General features: G+C 50.5%; 2 protein-coding genes across 3 annotated transcripts in view; one reads left to right on the forward strand and one right to left on the reverse strand.

The window, feature by feature from the left end:
- Cmpy (crimpy) overlaps positions 1-9,822 on the forward strand; it is a 153,916-nt gene extending 144,094 nt beyond the window's left edge. For both annotated transcript variants that reach the window (XM_072005353.1, XM_072005351.1), the window contains exons 6-11: positions 4,922-5,104; positions 5,194-5,373; positions 5,812-6,164; positions 6,225-6,587; positions 6,654-6,854; positions 6,954-9,822. In XM_072005353.1, the coding sequence (XP_071861454.1) occupies positions 4,922-5,104; positions 5,194-5,373; positions 5,812-6,164; positions 6,225-6,587; positions 6,654-6,854; positions 6,954-7,205 (1,532 nt within the window). In that variant the 3' untranslated portion in view covers positions 7,206-9,822. The remainder of the gene's footprint in view (positions 1-4,921; positions 5,105-5,193; positions 5,374-5,811; positions 6,165-6,224; positions 6,588-6,653; positions 6,855-6,953) is intronic.
- A 1,449-nt stretch (positions 9,823-11,271) lies between these two features.
- Positions 11,272-17,678, reverse strand: Six4 (homeobox protein six4). The gene is made up of 4 exons (XM_072005380.1): positions 15,662-17,678; positions 14,881-15,342; positions 12,582-12,907; positions 11,272-12,505 (listed from the first exon to the last, which is right to left on the reverse strand). The coding sequence occupies exons 1-4, from the start codon at positions 16,000-16,002 to the stop codon at positions 12,330-12,332; spliced, it is 1,305 nt and encodes a 434-aa protein (XP_071861481.1). The 5' UTR covers positions 16,003-17,678; the 3' UTR covers positions 11,272-12,329.
- Positions 17,679-18,129: the final 451 nt, after the last annotated feature.

Raw genomic sequence — 18,129 nt, forward strand, 5'->3', positions numbered from 1 at the left:
CTCTCTTGCTATATCGGTTTTTCAAATCAATCGTGCACTCAATCTTTATATCTGTACGGTCCGACTAGCTGATGTAGGAAAAAAGCGAATAACGGATAACGCAGCTCTGCCCCTGGAGTGGATGGGGCTGGGTCGTGAAGCGGCGCGGACGAACAAAGTAACGCGCTTTTCCAGTCGATGATTCATAGGAGAAAGAATATCGAGAGCCTCTCGACTCCATCTCCGGATCCGTCTCTTTCGTTAAAAGATATCACCGGTGAATTTACGAGCGAGTCGTGGCAGCGTAGCGACAGCAGAAGGATGCAGCCGGAATTAAGTAATTTCGTTTTGACAGCCGACAGTTTGCTATCTTCTTCCTCTTTCCCCTGCTGCTCTGGCCACACCCGATGATTTAAGCGACCACGTAAAACCGATTTGTCGAGAGGAGAAATCCGCCGGGCTGCGAAATCGACGTTAGGAAAAAGGCACCGACGATTTCTGCACGACGGAAACGTCGTCTAGATATGTCACTGGCGACGGAGAATCATCGTGAAGTTTATTTATTTATTAAACGGCAAAGAGAATCGTCTGCACGCGGGCGTGCAATCCGATAGGAGGAAGATAAGTGTCGGGACGATACAGTTGCCGCCAAAGAACAAGACGAACATGTGGATATAATAATAAGCTACGCTAGCTGTTGGCTGTGGCTAGCTAAGGGCGAATCTTCGTCTTTCTTTTAGGGACAGAATTACTCTGTCTCACTTTGGACGAACGCAGCAGGCGATTCACCGAAAAACGGAGCTCTCGTCCTCGTTTCGTTCGTGGTGTTCCTGCGGAGTGAACCGAGTAAAACCGCTCTGTTTCGTAGATCTTCTTTCTCAGACAGCTGGTCGAGGTGGAAGAGAAGTTGATTCTATTGCATAAAGCGTGGCCCAGCTCACACACACGGCCGATAGCGTCCATGTGGCGAAATCTGGAGAAACACGGAGGATAAAATAAGAAAGAGCGGTCCGGAGAAAAGTAGCACGGTCTTTGGAAATTGATACGGCTAAGGAACTGTGGACAGTCGATAAATCCATTTAAGATTCTAAATAGAAAAGTAGCCTGAGTAACCGATCGCCCGGTTGCTAGTGGATAGAATTTATATTTAGAGGCGTAGAGGTTCGTTGGCCAGCCTTTATCAATATCCTAGCAGGATTTATAAGCAAGCAACCTGAGAAAAGAATTCCAAGTCCTCTGAAACTAATTTTTCTTTGCCTGGCCGTACGAGATTGCCAGATGACCGAGACAAGGTGAGGGAGTATAAAGAAGGGTACTAAATCCTGATTAAGGTACAAGGGTTGTCGTAATGACCGCAGCTACGTCTAATGAAACCCAGCGCCGTAGAAGAAACGGCGGTAACGTGTGCTAAGTGGCGTAGAAACGCGAGGCCCGACCTCGTTGACAGAAAGTCAATATGTCGCGACGAAGGCGACTTGAAAATGCCGCAAGGTTTCTTTCTCGAACGACGAGGAACGCGCGATGCCATCGAGAACGCGTTACGCCATCAACGATATTACTCGAGACAATGTCGTGCCATGGATAATGGTCGTTCTCGCCGCGATCATCCATCTTTAGGAATGACACGCAATGCGTTCAACGACTTCCACGACGCTCGATCAGGGCGGAAGGAACGAGAGCTCGACCCAAGTTTGATCGTCGTGCGTCTCGCGATGACCGATGAGTCGTCGTCGATACGCTCGACGTTCGCGCGCTCTTCCGTTAAAATTTCTCCGGAAATTCTCGTTTTCTCGGCGCGATGGGAAAAAGCGAGCGAGAAAGAGAAGCAAAGAGAAATAAGAGAAGAAGAGAAATACGAAGATAATGGCAAAAAGCAAGCAAAGTCGGCAAACGAGGTTTGCCCAATTCCATCGTCGCTGAACGATAGCAACTCTCTTTTATCCTCGTAGAAGATGCGAAATGCGACGTACCGTTTCACTTCGTTGTCCGTCGTCGAAACGTTAAGCCAATTAAGCGGAAGCTCGATTACTCTCGGCCAGACACCGGAACGGTTCGACGAAGCTCGTCTTCTCCAACGCTGTTTAAAATTTTGTCGGCGAACGCCGCGCGTGATGTCCGTTGCGAGGCGAAGCTCGAACCTCGGTACCTTTCGCTTGATTGCTTTATCGAACGTCAAACTATCCGCGAGAGAGGGTAGCCGTAAATGTTTGCTTATATCCGAAGGGTTCGCGTACACGAGGATGACGTGCTCGGTCGAGAGGCGAGCGTCGCACCGAGTTTTCCCAACGTGTGCGAAAACCTTTCGCTTCGATGAGAGAATTCGACGAACGCGGATGTGTGCTTATAGCCAACGACGTCGTTAGCTTCGACGTGGATAACCTGGCACAAGGACAAATACCGCGCGAAAGTAGCCTCGGTTATTCGCCTACGCGTTGCGACGAAAGAGAAAAAGTTGCGATTGCCGGTCGAAAAGAGTATCGGGTCCTGTTCCGTTGGAGGAAAACGTCGACTTTGACGTTGACGGATGGACGAAGCTGGCCAGCGGAAATTATCGTCGATGCTCGCTGATAGGACGCCGCGTTTTATCGCGCGCGCGTTCTCACGACCAAGCATCGATCGCTGACCTTGACACGATGAGAAGCGACGAGCTGGATGAAAAGCGAAAACCAAAAGTCGATCTTCTTTTCGAAATGTGTCGGGATTTTTGCCATACTTGCGCGACGAGGTAAAACCACGCAACGCGGTGCAAAGGATTCCTCGTAGAGAGAGAGAAAAAAAAAATACCGTAGATCGGTCGTCTTCGTTCGTCGATCGCGAATTATGTTAGAAAACGATCGCGCGCTTTATGGCCAACTGCCATGATCCAACCATACGCCTTAAAGTCTAGTTACAAATGGCAACAATTTCTACAACGAACTCCACTTTTTCCCTGACTCTGTAACTACCTTTCGCCACTCTGCTCGCGTGACCCTATGTAAATCCTGAAATCGCTTGCGTAATCTCGTACGAATCGATCTTTCCTTTTTTTCGTTTGCTACGTGCACCTCTGTTTTGCGACACGCTTATGTAATTGTACGTTTATTGTAACAAAGGATTTATCTCGCCGATGCCACCGAATAAATAACAATGATTACGCAAAAGGGACCAAATTCTCTTACGTTTCTTTTTGTCTGTAAAATAGAGAAAAGAGAGAGAGAGAGAGAGGGGGGGAAGAGATTCGGTCGATCTGAACGACGCACAATCGAGGCAGAGGGGAGATGGTTTGGCTTCTCGTCGATCTCTCACCGACGTCCCTTCCGGCACGTGGCACGCTGGCGAATCTCAACGCTATTTTTCTTTCGCGTCGTTTCCGCCAACCGGAGCGATGTTATCAAAAATCGAAATGTGCAACTGCGAAACAGAGCCGACCGAGAACCCAAACGAAAACAACGGTTCGCTTTCTGGTGGCGAAAAAATATCGTTATCCCTTCGGCATACACAGACCGGTCGATGGCCAGCGAACGTTGGAACGATTTTCACGCGTAATTCTGGCTATCGTTGATGTTCGTATCGAGGTCGTACGAAAGAGCCGGATCGTGCGGCCTTGGCAACGGTTCCAAGTTCGAGCGTATTTAACCAATCTCGACTTCTTTTATCGAAACCTGTTCGCGACCAGCAGGTAAACGCGGCTGTATGGTTTCGACGATTTCTCCGGGTCGGTGCTGTTTGCGTGGCCAATTTTTCTTTGGGAATGTGCCATATCCTGCCTTATCCTCGGGGAGTAATATTTCAGTAACGGGAAGCAACGTCGTTCTCTGCAGCGCAACCGAGATTACGGTAAACGAATCGATCGATGGAAAAAAACGGCGCGTTCGTTCGAAGCGACGGTAAAAAACCAAAGCATTTTTCATCCCGGCTTCGCCGAACGATAGCCGCTCCCGTACCCTCCAAGACTGGTCCTCTTTCTTCTTTTTTCATTTAATTTAATTTAGTATTAAACGACTCGAATATTCTTTTTCGTACGAACGTAATCGCGTACAAAGTAGCATATAGAAAAGAGATAAAAAGACAGAAAGAAGGAAAAAGAAAGACGAGCAGGTAACGATACAGAGAACGATCAAGCGAACGAAGACAATAAGACAGAGCCCGGTTTAGCATAGGGAAGCTAGCCATCGTTATCGAATGTTGGCACTGTAGAGCGAGTTTTTTAAAACCCATTTGCATTTTCCGAAAAAAACGTCAATTTTGTCGCTGTAAGGATTAGCAAGAGAATACGTTCGAGCAAGCAGTGTCGACCACATCGAAGCGAGACGAATAGATCGATGGTCTGAAGACTATTGGCGGTTCGGAGGGACTGGTTGGCGCGTTAAAATTGACAAGCGATAAGACAGTAAGTTGGTTGTTGGTTCGTCCGTGAGTAATTTTATAAAGAACGCAGAGGTCCTTGATAATTCTTCAAACTTCGAGCGAGGTGATATTCGACGTTCGCATCAGGGTTTTATAAGCATGATCAAGGGATGACATAGGATGTCACATCCTATAGAACGAAGCAACCTGTGCTGGATCCTCTCTTATCGTAGTTTATGTTTGACGGTGCAAAGAGTTTAAACGACAGACGCGTATTCGAGTATAGGACGAGTAAGAGAGAGAGAGAGAGAGTGACGTCGATAAAGAAAGGCGTAGAGATTTCTAAAGTCTGTGGTGCGACGTTCCGATTCGGATGCTCTCGAGACGATGTCGCGTAGACGAATATCGAGAGACGACGTGCACGTTACATTATAGTAACTGCAAGGTCGCGAGTGCTTCGTACGATCGTAAATCGCCGGCCAGTCGAGCAATATAACGCGTTTCCACGTTCGTTCCTGACGTTCGAATCGAGACGAAGCCGATGTTCGGTAACGAAAGTCGGCGTGAAAAATTTAAATCGTCAAAAATTTAACTTTCCCGATGATTCTGTTCGAAGGAGGCACGCGTGGCATCGACTGCCCGGAGGATAGCGTCCGAGGAGAGAACGGCGAGTGCAAATGCGCAGCCATCGACTGTCCATCGGTCGAATGCCAAGCGGGTCAACGTCCGATGCAAGTGAAGCCAGCGGACCCTGAAACGCCAGGTAGCTGTTGCGCTCGTTACGATTGCGTGCCCACAGGTAAGAGATCGAATTGGACGCGATACGACGCAGCGAACCGTTCGCGTGGACAAACTCCGCTCAAAGCGTTGTTCCGTTTTGTACGATAGACCCTCGAGGATCGGAACCGTGTCCGGAGAACAGCGTGCTCACCGAGGATGGAAAATGCGAGTGCGCGCCCTGCCCGCCGGCTAGATGTCAACCCGGACATCGGCCCGTTCAAGTCAGGCCTGCCCTCGATCGCGAGACGCCCGGAAGCTGTTGCCCACTCTACGAGTGTAGACCCGCAGGTAATCTTTTCCTCTTAATCGTGCTCTTTTCTCATCCTATCGTCAGTTTACGCAGGTATCATCCCGTCGATACCTGTTGAACTCTTACGAATTTGTCGTTACTCTGGTGAACCGAGCGTTGCCGAGGACCGCGCTCGGATGCTGCGACCGATCGTTCGAAGCTCGATGGCGTTCGTTTCGATATCCGATCGCGATTCACGCGGGACGTTAGCTCCGGTACGATTCGCCGCTGGCAACGTAACGCGCGTTCGTTTTCCTGCTCCCCAAATGCGATTATTCGTCGATACGTCGAATCTCTCGACCACCGGTTTCTCCCTCGAGTCGAGTCAGCCTATCGATCGCGACCGTGTCGATTCTCCTTCGTATAGATGACGAAGAACGAGTTATCGCGTACGCGGACACGTGTAACGTGCATCGACGTTTTCGTTTGTCTCGCAGAGTCCGTCTACCGGATAGAAGTGGCGACCGAGACGACGAAGAAGGCAGCATATTGTATCTACGAGGGCAAGGCGAGAAAGTTGGGCGAACGATGGCAACAGTCGGACTGCGTGAACTGCGTTTGTCAAGAGGACGGGGTATCCTGTCAAGAACCGATGTGCAAGTCCTGCGAAAACGCGATTCCTCCCGATCCTGGCGAGTGTTGCCCTCACTGTCCGCCGCTTACGAACGCGACGTTTCACGAAGCCCAACTGCCCTGTCGAACATCGTTGGAAGGATGCGAGTTAACGTGCCAGCGTGGTTACGCCACGGACGAAAATAATTGCCCGGTGTGCAGTTGCGACGAATCCAAGGTACGTATCGAACGGTGAAACGTCATGCGACGCCGACGTCCGATCGAATTCCATTTGCAGGACGACGACGCGACGATGACGCAACGTCCGGCTACCAACGACGGCAAGATTTGCCCGAAAGCGCCGCGTTGCGAGGTCAATTGCGAGATCGCGAAGGACGAAGATGGGTGCCCTGTGTGCACTTGCCAAAATATGGAAACCTTCGAGCAGCCTGTCACCGACACCGTGTCGACGGACGACGAGGGGAAGAAGATTTGTCCCGAAGTAAAGTGCGACTTGCACTGCGAACGGGGATTGGTGATGGACGAAAACGACTGCACGTTCTGCAAGTGCCGGGAATCAGACTCGCCGGGCTGCCCGCCTCTGCTCGGATGCAGGAAACGATGCGCCTTTGGTTACAAGACGAACAAACGCGGCTGTCCGGTAAGTAAACGTCCCTTCCGTTTGTTCTTTGCCCCGAGTGGAATTCTCAATACGATCGATCCGTAGATGTGTCGCTGTCGTGCTTCCTGCATGGACCATCTTAACGGAACGCATCCAGAAGGATCGACTTGGCATCAAAACTCGTGTACCTCGTGCACCTGCGAAGCCGGAGGGAAGCTCAGCTGCAAAGAGACTGTTTGCTCGGTAGCTTGCAACGATCCGTTGCCCCCGCAACCGGGAACTTGTTGTCCAGTCTGTCCAATTACGGTAAGCTCGCGGACTTGGTTCGATTCGCCAACTTGTCGACCAACTTCTCCTCGAGTTCTCACGGTGGACGATCGATCGCTATTCGTCGTTTGTTTTCAGCCGGCGAAAGGAAACGGAGCGACCAGCGGACATCATCCGGCAGGCAAAGGCTGGGGCACGGTACCGATCACTTTGATCGCGATATTGACGTTGCTCTGCGTGCTGTTGATCGTTCACATCGTTCGCGGCCGATTCCGAGCTCGTCTCTCGCCATCCGACGCCTCTTACTCCAGCTACCCTCCGCAGTACTACAAATGCGTGCCAGCGTACGACACGCCGGTGCATCGAAACGAAAAAATCGTACCTTTGTAAAAGACTGTCTGACGAACCGGGCAAAACACGAGACACGGTTGGACAGGCGGTGTTTAAGCGCGGCTACGTCTTCGCGCAGCGTCGAACGAGAGAACGAAGATCGAACGAGAGATTATACGGCGCCAGAAACCGCGACCGCCGCCAGCGAGTCCAAACCTGCCGTTCGACCGGTTAAAAATACCATATTGTAGATTCAGTATTATTTGTAAGTAGCGGACGGTTTTTCGATCGTAAGGGAAGACAATTGGAACAATGTTACCGAAGCTGAAAGCCGTGAGCCACGGCTATCGGTAGCTTCTCAGACGCCCCCCTTACCAACCCCATCCCTAATTCGATGCGATGTCGTGTTGCGATGTGTAAATTATGATATAAAAGCTAGCGTGATTATCACGAAGAGGTAAACAGAAGTAAATACGCTAACGATAAACTTAGTAGAGATCATCCTAACTTAGTCGTAGTATTAGTTTCCTCGATCTCTGGACCATCGTTGTGTTTCGCCTTGCCGATACTTGCGTCATATTTTCGCCACTTTCCATGCCATTCCCACGCGCCGTGCCCCTATTTTTCTTTGGTATAACGCCTTCTCTTTTCCACCGATTCTCCTGCCTTTTCCTCTTCCCTCTTATCGTTCTCATTGTTCGTACGTGGAACGCGTTTTGTTCTATCGATGCCAAGGAAGCAAGATGAACGTCGTCGTCGATTCAAACGATTACTAAACGACGTCCCTTGTTCTTGAAGCTGCGTTCGTCTCTAACGATGCATCCTGTCGACGCGCAAGATCTTCGACTACGGAATAGCACGTCATCTTCTTCCACCATTGCGGATGAAATCGTCGTAATCGTGTAATTTGTCATCGACTAGCGACCGCGCGAGACGAGGGAATAATAATCCTTTCCCCGTTCGTACGAACAGTCAGCAAGCTGGGAGGCTTGATCCTGCGGCTTAAACAGACTGTTCCTACATGAAGACGTGTATGCTTCGTTCTGTGAAACGTAACGCTTACGTTCGAGTCAGAATCGAACGTATTTTATCTCCGATTAAGCGCGACGTTCTTATTTCAAAGCAACCGCGCGACCAAATTCCGCGTTTTATTTTATTTTCTTTTTTTCTTTTATCTTTTTCTAACGAAAGATAAAAGAAGTCTCGAGCGTCTTCCGTCCCACCCCCCCCCACCCCGTCCCTCTGCCAACCCTTTTCGATTTTGATCCAGAGCAATTTCGAATATGCACTGCTCCGTTTTCACTTTGCACAAACCTGTACATATCTATCCGAGAATCTACTCGTCCTGTACAATCTTGCCATCCCGGCGGCGTTACTCGCTAAATATTAACAAGCGATGCGCGCGTTCTACGAGATCGTTCGAGTGTATCGTGCTCGTTTACAGACTCGATATCACGCAGCAAGTGTATCTCGCGCAGCAGCGATAACGACGCAGCTATAACATAGCCTGTAATGTACTTAGTTACTGTGAAAGAAGGAAACTGCGGAAAGGAACGGGAGAGAAAAGCGAGCGAGAGGGGAAGCGAGAGGGGAAGCGAGATGGGAGGTTGCGAGCGCCTACTCGTGGATGCATGTATAGCAGCTGTAGTATAAGTAAGCGAGAGAGAAACAGAGAAAAAGAGGATAAAAAGTGGCGATCGAAGGGAATTGCCTTCGAATAGCGTAGCCTAATGGAAATACGAAAGAATTTCCTTTGCGTCTCGTTTGTGGCGCACCGACGCCGATCGTTGTTGTAACGCGCGAAATAACCGATTTGTCGTGCAAACGTATATTAAACATATCTCTGTGTGCTTGGACGCAAACGCGCGTGCCCGCACCTAGAAACCTCGTCTTATCATTCCTTCTCTCCTAAACTTAACGCGTACATATATTTTTCCAATGCGACACTCGCGTCTTATTGTACATCGTCTCTAACCGTTTACCGTCTAGTAATGCTAAAATTGTCCGCGTGTACGCGTATTGGAAGCGCGCGTCGTGTCTACCGTATGTAGAACGATCGTCGATTAATCGCAGACTGTATTTCGTACGTGTAAATGTACGTTGGAGACAATATGTATCGACGACAGGTTCGTACGATGTTCCCGTGACGCGCGACAGCGATGCGCGAGCCTCTGTCGTTTCTCCTTCTTCACCGCGTTCTTACTGCGCGTTCCGCTCCCAAAACCTTTAAACGAGAATAGAGTATCTCATCTAGTCCCGTCTTGGAAATCTCTGCCTGAACTCGCTGTTCGCTGTTCACTGCTCGCCGTTCTCCAACTGTTGGCCCCAACATTTTCTATCGAGGACGAAACGCGGAGAAGCGTTAGACCGCCGCGTACATCGCGGTACGATCGTCGCGAAACGTTCGCGAAAATAATAAAATTCAGCACGGAGCGGTGGAGACGCGGTGAAAAGCAGCCAACCGAGGAGGACACCGAGAAACGAATAGTCTCGTGCTTGCGCGCCCTTTTTGTGTACAGTTTCACCGTAACGAAATGTCATATCAATGTAACCTAGACTTTATTTAATATATGCAAACTCGTATGCATATTGAAATCGTGCGTCATGTTTAAAAGATAGCTCTTGTATGTTAAATAAAACGAGACTAAATAAAATTGTTGATATGTGATATATTGTATATGAGAGGTACGTGAGCTGATAGGTAATTTATTTCTTCACCACCGAGTTCCACGTACCTTCGACGTAACGCCACTTTACGTTTATCGAATAATTAGAAAGCATTCGGTATAATTCGTTTCACGTACATTACCTATTCGCTATGGACAAGCCCTTCGATACGATGGTACACGATCCTTTTACGTCGAAAGCCCAGCTCTTCGTCTTCCGTGGATACGATTCTTCCAAAGTGATTATCGTTGTCCATCGTTAACGCGAGACAAGCAGGGTTATAAGATCGAATATAATATCGAATCCAAGAAGAAAAACTTTTACTGGAATCACAGAGACGAGGAACGTTTAAACGCGTCGGTTATTTCCAAAGTACTCGATATTCTCTGTAGATGGCGTTGATGGCAGACCGCGATACCACGGGTAAGAAAGCGTACGTCGTTATCGAGCCAGTTCGTAAATGGCGCGCAACCGTTAACCAAGCCAAACAACTAGCAAGCGTCACTTCGCTCGCTTTTCTTCCATCATCGATGAGATCGAGCAGATTGTAAGTTTTTAAACGATGCGTTATGTCGTACAGGTTAAAATTACCTTGATTATCTCAAGATGCACTCGATCGTTGTTTCGTTGATTTCAAAATCGATCGATGGCGTCTCCTATTGCATTCGTGTTTTCGCGTTATTCGATATTAACCGACGATTTATTCCACTTTACTGTTCGTTCGATCGCCTTACGACTACAAAGCGATAGAGTTTCGAGTCGCGTGCATCTTTCTTGTTTTGATACGTCTTTCATACCGATCAAAGCATAAATCGAATAACACGTTTCATATGTTGTACCGTGTATATTGTAATCGATACGTTATCTAAACATATATATTTGACATCGTTTTCACGCCAAAAGGCGACGAAACGTAGACGAGATCTTTTGCCTGATTTAAGTTTCCGCCCTTCTTTTCCATCAGCCATTCGATTAGTTTTCGTAAATATAAATAAGCTATGTACATGCGCGTCATTGAAAACAATTTCATCGCTGGATCGAATGCATTTTCATGTGCGTTCGTTGCCAGTCTCGAAAGATATTGAAACTCGTAAATCGTAAATCGAAAGGAACGGAAGGTAACGAGGAAAAAGCATATCGTACGAATCTAGTTCCTTTACGAGTTAAAAGAGGACGCTAACGGCACGTTGCCCATGGTCGATAATCTAGTTTCCCGACGATAATGTCACCGAAAATATCTATTTGAACGTCGATGCGCGTCGAATGGTTCGCGATATGCGTTTTAAAATTTCAACGACTAATCTCGAACGTGATTCGAATCGGGAATAGATCAATCGGAGAACGATCGATCATATCATCTCATTTATACGTTAATATCGCGCGCGTGCGATTAAACTGTAGAAACGCGAACGTTACAAGGCAAGGAATATGAAAATTTGGTGTAACAAAAATCGAAACGTGATTCACAGATTTATGATTTACTTAACTATACATCTAACGCATCTCACGCTCTCGCGCTCGTAGTTGTACAATACATTTTCGTCAAAGCGATACATCGTTTGCCGAGAGATCGTTTCTTTTCTTTCGGGACACGAGAGTCGAGTTATCGAAGGGCAAATTGCCCGTTCGTACGCTCGATTCTACGGTCAAAAATATATTTCGCACCAGAAATTGAACACTGTGATCGATCTATATATACATACATGCGTACACACATGCATACGTACTACACATACGTATGTACATTGGCAAACTTTCACACGCGCACACGCACGTACCCTAAACGAGTACCTAGCAGAAGTCGCTTCTTCGTATCGAAAGAATTTAAATTTCGGAGCGGAGGAATAGCACAAATCGATCGTGCTCGAATTAAAATTGGGAAATGAAAGTAATCGTAGCTGCGAGGTTTCGTTCGCAAGCGGCTCGCTTTCGTTAAAGAGCCACGCAGCGCGTTTCACTCTGGCAAACCTGTTACGCGTTCGGATAAGAATTTACGAGGAGACTGTGCGAAAGGAAGAGACCGTACGCTCGAGGAAGTGATTCGCGCAGCGACGCGATATCGATTTGCATTCGTGAAATACGCTGGTTGCGCGGTCGTTTTACTCGTACGTAGAAAGAGGAGGGAGGAGCAGCTGACGAGACTCCATCGCGAACACCTTTGAGAAGGGTGCGCCTGTTAAACCAGTTCTCCTTCGAGGGAAGGCTCCTCCCAGAACTTTTACGCAAGAGATTGCGCCTTGATTGGCTGAAAAACACGCGCGCGAACGTTGAATCGTTTCTACGCTTTTGGAAAAAGTAACGTTCGCGAATGGGAAAAATGTACAATGAACGTTATGCGCGTTAGGAACGAAGCGGTTCGACCGCGCATCGATAGGATTAGTGGCGCGGTTCCCTTCAAACGTTGCTCGGGCATAGAGGCGCGACACCGAGTCAGGCAAACGCGTGGACACGAGCAAACAAATCGTCGGCTTGACCTGGATGAGTCGCGTCGTTTCGATCGGTCTCGTAGTCGGTTGGTCACGTCGAGTGCTGAGGGGGCGGAAGCGTAATTTCGTATCCGGTCGGCATCCCCTGTTGATGGTGTTGATAGTGATGAGCGCTGGACATCATCTGATGATGCGTTTGCTGGTAATACTGATGATGCATGCTCGAGTGACTCGAGTAATAGACCGAACTCTGTTCCGCGTCCTTACCTGAAACCAGAGTATTTCGATCGCATACGAGTAACGACGATCGATGATAGAGAATCGATGGGAAAAGAGAGCTTACCGGTTTCGCAGATTCCACGTCCGTAGCACAGCGCTTTCACGTCGTTCATGGGACTGAGGCCGCCGCTGTGAGGGTGCGTGGTGTGCACGGAAGACGAGACCATCGGTGTTGCGTATCTGGGATGACGAGGAGCCATGGGGCTCATACCCATCGGGCTGCAAGGGTTCACGGCGACCGGCGACATGCTCATCGTCGAGAGCGGCGACATCGCTAGATTCGTGCCGTTCGAATCGATGTTTTGCAACGACTGAATGCTTTCTCCGTTGCTCACCGAACTGCCGATCACGTTGCCAGCGTTATTCTGGCAATTTAACGGCAACATATCCCTGAAACGAGGAGAACGGTATAGAGGCGAATTCAACAGGCGACGTGATACTCGAACGAAAGTCGATCGTTCGACTTGGAATACGCGAAAGACACGCGCGGCACTGGCTTGTTCGGCCTAGATGAAGAAACAAAATGTCGTTAGGAGAAATTGCTCTTGACCCGTCATAAATCTTCGCGTCCGTCCCGTGAACGGGTCTCGACGAGGATGAAAATTCGAGGGAAAGGCTCGAACCGAGAAACATATGCGAGGTTGCTCATTGTCTTACGAGTCGGAAAAAACCTATGACCCTTGGCCTAGGAGGGACCTGACGATTAGGGACTCGTACGCACACACGCGAGTGCACACGCGTTCCTTCGTTCCGAGAATTTCCTCGGCACACCGGGAGAAGGTCGGAAGGAGAAAAGAAGAAAAGGAGAGCAAAGGCAGGCTGCTCGCGACGCATTGTTCCGCGGTCGATGGTAAGAAACGTTCCCCGGCCATTTGCACGCGCGAACGTTTCTCCCCGTCACCCGGTCGCCGCACTGCCGTCGTCCATCTCCGCACGGTTAGTCGCTAGAAATCGCGTATACGTGTTCGCGTTAACGTTCGTATTAACGTTAATGTTGACGACACGCACGTGCACGCACGGTGGTCCATGTGCAACCAGCTCCGCCCCTGACCACTGGTTTCTGCCGCTTCGTCTCTATACCGCTCCGCCGTCGACCTTCCCTCGTCGCCCTGCCACGAACTGCGCGCATTTTTATGGTCGTGCTCCAAGGTCTGAACTTCGAAACGCGTCTCTCCTTTTTCTCCGTTGCTCCTCGAGCAGCCTGCGGACTCGGAGCCGATTTCCTTCGAGCATCTACACGGCGGCGCACCCTTCGTGGCGGCGATTAATCGCGCGCTAACCGGGCGCGAATCGAAAGAAGGAAGCGACGCGAGGCGGCCGAAGAACGCTACGAAAGCGAGGAAACGGAAAAACAAGGTTGTCGGAACGGAACGCGGCCGAGATAGATGGAAATAGCATCGGAGAGGGCCGGTCGTGGCCTTTATGTAGTAAACTATTGGTAGTGCGAACAGCTCAATGGTGAAACGAGAGACGTAACCGAAGCTGCGTCATAAAACGGTAATAGGGCGTCGCGTTTCCTTTTCGTAGAGGTTTTGACGAGGGAGTGGGACGTTAGGGGCGGAACGAGAAGGAGGCTCGGACCGAAGCGTTGTCGCGACCGAAAACGACCACGTTTTCGGCGAACCTCTGCACGAGTTTCGCGAAGAAAAGACTCGAAGGCAGAAGATGAAACTCGGTGGCACAACGAACGTAACCAGCGATCGCGGACTTGCGAGCGTGCGACGTCGCGTCAGCGTACGGTCCAAAGCGGACCGTGACCGAGCCACGTCGTCGTAGCCATAACAACGTTCCTCTCTCTCTCTCTCTCCTATTACCCTTATCCATTTTGCACGCGCTCGATCTACGTAGCGGCAAAATTCGAGCGATCGCGGCCGATCGTTGCCACAAACCTTCTGAGAAAAAAGTTACGTCGAGAGGAGAAGCGAGCGGAAAGTCGAAACGAAGTGTAAAAGGACGGGTTCGACGTGGTCCTTGCGTGGCTGATTCGCATCGATCTAGCAAACGACAAGAGACGGAAGTTCGTGTTTTGTTCGATCGATGGGGAACGAATCGTGGATCGGGATGTTTGCCTGGAAGACGACGAACCGTTAATATCGCGCGCATAACACGATAATTTCCGTAGACGCGTCTCGTTCGGGGAATGATTTACCGTCTTGAAAGCGGTCAGGCCCTCGAGGAAAAACGCACGTCCCTATACACATGTCGAAACACTTGTTGCTCGATGGAAAAGTCGAGGACCCCCCGTTGACACACGTGCCCTCCATGCAGGAAAGTTTTGCTCGCAGGACGCTTTCGCATCTCTGTCGGGAGTCGTCCTCGAGGAATTTTCAAGGCGAGAAAAGAACGCGCTAGGAAGGACTTACGTTCTCGTTTGCGGCGTGCGATCCCTCTGCCGTCGATTCTTGAACCAGTTGGCCACCTGAGTCAAGGTCAAGCCGGTCTCCTTCGCCAGATTCTTCTTCTCCTCGGAAAGCGGGTACTTGGTTCTCATGTAGCACTGTTTCAACGCGTTCCTCGATCGCTCCTTGAAGCAGTACACCACCTCCTCGCCGTCCCAAATCGTCTTCGGCAACGGATACTTCTTGCGCAGCCGATACTTGTCGACCGCGCCGAGCGGTCTACCGCGGATCTTCTCCGCCTCGCTGTAATGCGACTTGAACCACATCTGCTGTAGCTCCGGGTGTCGATCGGGTGAAAACGGATGGCTCTCCAGGATCGAGTAGAGCTCGTGGTAAGCGCCTCGATGAAAGGCCACCGTGGCTCTCGCTATCAACACGTTCTCGTCGCGACGAAGCAACTCGCCGGGCGGCAAAGACCATAGGAGCCTGTCATCCAAACACATCGTGTCTTCCTTTTAGATACGATCCGCTTCGACCGACGGGTCGCGTCGCGTCGAATCGACCGCGAGTCCGCGAACGACGTCGATGAAAAATCATGAAATGGCCGCGGCTGAAACGCGAATTTCTCGACGATAAAGAGATCGCGATCGTTCGAGAACCAGTCGAATCGGTAAAACAGAAGACAAAGGCAAAGAAAATAAACAAGAAAAGAGAAGAGAAGAGAAGAGAAGAGAAGAGAGGAAGGAGAAAGAAAGAAAGAAAGAGAGAAGAAGGTAAAAGATATGAAACAAGGAACGATGGTTACCTCGTGAGCTTCTCGATATCCTGTCTCTGCGATAACGCCTTGCACATACAAGATATCTGATCCGGCGTATAGTTACTGGCCGTAATTCCCAGAGAAAGTCCGCCGATGTTTCCGATATTGGTAGACGTATTCGCGGAACTGCAAGTGGTCAACTCTTGAGGATATTGCAGGCTACCGTTCGACGCCGTCGTCAGGTTTTGCGAATGCGAATGATGCGTTAACGCGAGGCCGGGCATCGACGAATCGTCAAACTGTCCGGTGGACGCGTTTCGGTGCATGCCACCGATCTGGCTGTTACACTCGCTGTTCGGCGACGATAGTTGGTCCGAGCTATCGGGCATTCTCGATGTCGATTCTCCGTTTCTCGCCGATCATTCGATGCTCGTTTCACCGTCGCGTCGCGTCGCGTCTTCGCAAGAAAATTCCCTTCGGCCGCCACCGCCGCCGCCGCCGCCGCCGCCGCCGCCGCCGCGTTCGTCGGACGTTCGAGCGTTCCAGCTGCGACGACCACGATCGTCGACTCGCGTTATCGATCGAAGAATAAACGCGATTGCAACTCGTGCCGTGCGTACCTACGATCCGACGTAGCTTATCGCGAAAATAAGCATTCGCAGCTCGAACGGTCGACGTTTATTCGATAAACCACGCTTCATTCACGTCCCCGCCATTCGTGTCTTCATTCATAAATCCTTGTTGCCGGTGCGCGTCACTCGTATCTCCGGTGCGACGTAGTTCCATCGAATCCAGAAACGATGTTCCTCAATGGTCGCGTGTCCCGTACATCCTGGCCGCGGACGATTCAGACAGCTCACACCGCACCGATATCCGCCGATTATCACCGCTCGAAACACACTTGCTTCACAGATTCGACGTCGACGTTGGACGACCGGACCGCGATAGTGAAAATCGTACGAGGAAGAGTAAAAAACTGTCGGCTAAAGTTCCGCGTGGAAGCGCGTTAACGCGGTTCTGCTGCTACTGACAACTCGAACGATTATCGTAGCGGTGCCAATGGCACTGCCGATCGCTCCGCACCGATGCCAATGCCGATGCAGTTGGCGGAGGAGGTTGTCGGTGGCTGCTGTCTCTCTCTCTCTCTCTCTCTCTTTCTCTCTCTCTCTCTCTCTCCCTCTCTTCGTCTTCCAGTCGGCCTCCTTTTTCATTTTTTTGTGGCGCGCTCGTACGACGAGGAGTGGAGCGCAGCACGGCACGGTGCGAAGCGGTTGGTTCTCGCCATTGGTCGCCGGGGAGCGCGCGAGCTCGTCCCATTGGAGGAGCACGGGGGCGGCGCATACTTCTACCCCCGACCGAAAGCCACCCCATTCGGTGTCCACGGAGACCGGCTTCTTCTCGCCGGTGTTTCCTCACCTGTGAACGTCTTCGACCAACTCGAGGAACGATCGTCCGGATCGTTGCCGCGTCCCCAGTCAGGTTCTGACATTGCCAGAAAAATTCCCAGCGACTTTGCTTCCGTCTCGGCAAGTCGAACCGCTGGAAAGTCGAGAGCGAGCGAGCAGGCTGCGACGAAGCGGGGACTCGAGCGAGTCCGCGCGTCGCCCGAGACCGCGCAAGGCCAGCGACAAACACCGGAAACGGAACGCGACAACGTTACCGTACACCGTGTTGTGATTCTACGTGGTGCTATCGCGTCTCGCGTTCGATTAATTTCACAACACCGGCAACCATTCTCCCGTCTCGCTCGTCCTCCTCTTTCCGCCTCGCTTCTATTCCCGATCTTTCTTCCTCTCTCTCTCTCTCTCTCTCTCTTTCTCTCTCTCTCTCGGCTGAGAACGCGCGTGATTTTACGCGCGGAAAACTTGTTATCGGCCAACGCGATGTTCGCTACCGGCGTGTTTCGCCGGTTTCTCTCCACCCCATGGCCGATGTATTTACACGATGGAAAAATCGTTTCGAGTCTCCGTTACGCTCGGTCTCGCCGCTTTCGCGTCAACCCGGTTGCTTCGTAAACGACGAAACGCGTTTTCGATCGAGAAAGCGATTTGCGACCGGTAACGGCAATGTATACGTATATTTATCTGTACACACGTATACACGCATGTAACAGAATCGCGCGGTCTGCCAGGACCTTGTCTCGTCCGTCGGCAGGAAGCGGATGAAAATAGCATCGAGCTTGACGGACCACCGTCGGCGTTACGTAGATCAATGAAAGCCGATGTTCTGGCAGAGACAAACGAACGTGTCTTTTAACGGGCCACGAAAATCTCGATCCTGTCCGCCACGCCTTGCCAATCCTTTGAATCCGCTCCGCCTTTTCCGACTAATTGCCCACCGCGTCACTCCCCAAGCTGTGACTTCACCGCCGAGAAACGGATCGCGTCGCGAGTCTCCGACGATTTTCCCTGGCGTTTTGCTTCTTGGCGCGTAGCTTGTTGACGTCTCATCGCGGTTCCTCTGAAACCCGGTTATTGGACGGGAACGACCGATCGTTCGGACCGACGACGGATCGG

Source organism: Bombus fervidus, chromosome 6 (assembly GCF_041682495.2).
Source record: "Bombus fervidus isolate BK054 chromosome 6, iyBomFerv1, whole genome shotgun sequence".
Classification (NCBI taxonomy): domain Eukaryota; kingdom Metazoa; phylum Arthropoda; class Insecta; order Hymenoptera; family Apidae; genus Bombus; species Bombus fervidus.